General features: G+C 55.8%; 1 protein-coding gene across 1 annotated transcript in view; it reads right to left on the bottom strand.

The window, feature by feature from the left end:
• The window catches only part of ATL1 (atlastin GTPase 1), a gene marked incomplete at its 5' end in the record, with an annotated part of 22,502 nt that overhangs the window by 9,487 nt on the left and 11,094 nt on the right, over positions 1–1,921 (bottom strand). Inside the window, 2 exons of the mRNA XM_010296207.1 lie at positions 671–809; positions 1,729–1,821. Of these exons, the coding sequence (XP_010294509.1) occupies positions 671–809; positions 1,729–1,821 (232 nt within the window). The remainder of the gene's footprint in view (positions 1–670; positions 810–1,728; positions 1,822–1,921) is intronic.

Genomic DNA, 1,921 nt, shown 5'->3' with positions numbered 1-1,921 from the left:
AGGGAAACCACTGATTAGATAAGTCAGGAAGATTAAATATTCCTTGGAAAGCTTTTCAAAGTGAAATAATGTTCCCTTGAGAGCACGTGTAACCGGCCTTCCACCCTCCGCAAGCACCAGCCTGCCTTCCAGCAACCAGTCTGCACCGCTCTGCATCCGTGCTGGATCGCAAGCGGGGCATAACTGGACAATCACAGGCTTAACACCGGGTCCATAAACTTCCTATCTCAGCCCTGCCCTTCCTCGGCTGCCTATCATCACCCATCTGTCCTGACAGCGATATCGCCAGCGGCTCCGAGACCTTTTCAGCCTCCTGCACCTTTTTGGCCTCTCTCCGCCCTGCCCTTCCTCGGCTGCCTATCATCACCCATCTGTCCTGACAGCGATATCGCCAGCGGCTCCGAGACCTTTTCAGCCTCCTGCACCTTTTTGGCCTCGCAGACCTTTTTGGCCTTCGCCCCTGCCTTAGGTTAAAGCATCTGGCAATAAACAGGCAGCTGCTGGACTTGGAAGAACGAGGCGAGCGCGTGTATGTTGTTGGGAGGAGGATCCAACTCCTCTCCCAGAAGTTTTTTCATGGAAAATATTTATAGAGGTTTCAGGAACCAGCGGGACCGTCTGCCAGGGCATCTAAGGTATCTGCTTAAAAACCAGACCTTTGCCTTCGTACCTTTTAGTTTTCCATCGAAATTAGGGTTGGTGGCGACTTTCAGGCCCGGGTGAGGTAAGAGGAAGCAGGAGATTTTGGTGAAGCCGGAATGGATGTGCTTTCTGACGTTCTGCAGCTCTTCATGCTGATTTCCCGAGACCTGTGAGACACCAGTTTGGGATCAGGGGGTTTCCTTCTGATGGGGACACCGGTAACACCGGGCTGGCGGTGCTGGCAGGAGCATGGCGTACTCCGCGCTGTGGCTGCTTACAGCGGGAAGAGCAAGCCAGAAGGCCATCCCGTAGGGGTATGCCGCACGAGGACAAAGACAAGGCTCCTCCAGCGACCGAGGAACGAGCGTATCTCTGACCACATGCCCTGAGGCATGTTATTATCATTTGGAAAATGGGCATGTCCGTGTATGACTGGAATACAAAAACATTTGGGATTTCCCACTAGGGCCTTTCCTGTCTCCCCTTCAATTAGGTCTCTCCGCTACCAAATCCCCCATGCATTTCCTGATTAATCCCAGCGGAGCCCTCGCCCCTCAGTTTTACTGTGCCACTGCCTATTACTAAAACATCGTTCCTGGTCTCTAGGGAATCTGCTGACTCCCACCACGCCTCTCCCAGCAAGAGAGCCCCAGGGACCTGGGCTCGGGCAGAAGCCTAGCACAGGCGGCCTCAGCCCTCCACTGAACGTGGCAAGGGAACTCAGCCTCCCAAAATGCCTCTTCCGTGATTTGAAGGCGCTGGGTAAGCGTGACGGTGACCAGCATGTCTGTCCGCTGCAGTTCACGCCTAACAACCAGCGCCGTGGCCACCCAGCTGAACCCTCACTGGTGCCGGTGCTCCGCACCCCGTCCCCTGCTCCCTGCCCGGATTACGCTCGCCAGCGCCGGCTGTCCCCCAGGTCAAGGTCTCACCCTCGTGCCCCGTGCGCTCTCCATCCACGGGGGTGATGGCAGTGTATCATCCCTGGGCCACACGCCAGATTTGCCTCTGCACTCTCCATCGCCCAGGAGCGTACGCCCAGGCTAGCACTGCTCGTTAAACGAACCCCGGTCAGAAAGAACGCACCTTCAGCCGCTTCTCCAGAAACCTTGCGCCACCATCAGATCCGTAGGAAAATTCATACGGGAAGCTCCAGTCACGAACAAGGAATATAAGGGACTAGAAAACGGAGACAGAAACACAGCAGGGTCATACAGTGCCACTGAGTCAAAGTCACCGGCTGCTCCAGCTCGGAAAAACTCCTCTCTCCAGGGCACCG

This window comes from Phaethon lepturus, unplaced genomic scaffold, assembly GCF_000687285.1.
Source record: "Phaethon lepturus isolate BGI_N335 unplaced genomic scaffold, ASM68728v1 scaffold7511, whole genome shotgun sequence".
Lineage (NCBI taxonomy): Eukaryota > Metazoa > Chordata > Aves > Phaethontiformes > Phaethontidae > Phaethon > Phaethon lepturus.
Note: the sequence above shows the minus strand (reverse complement) of the source record. Positions and strands in the feature narration are given on the sequence as shown.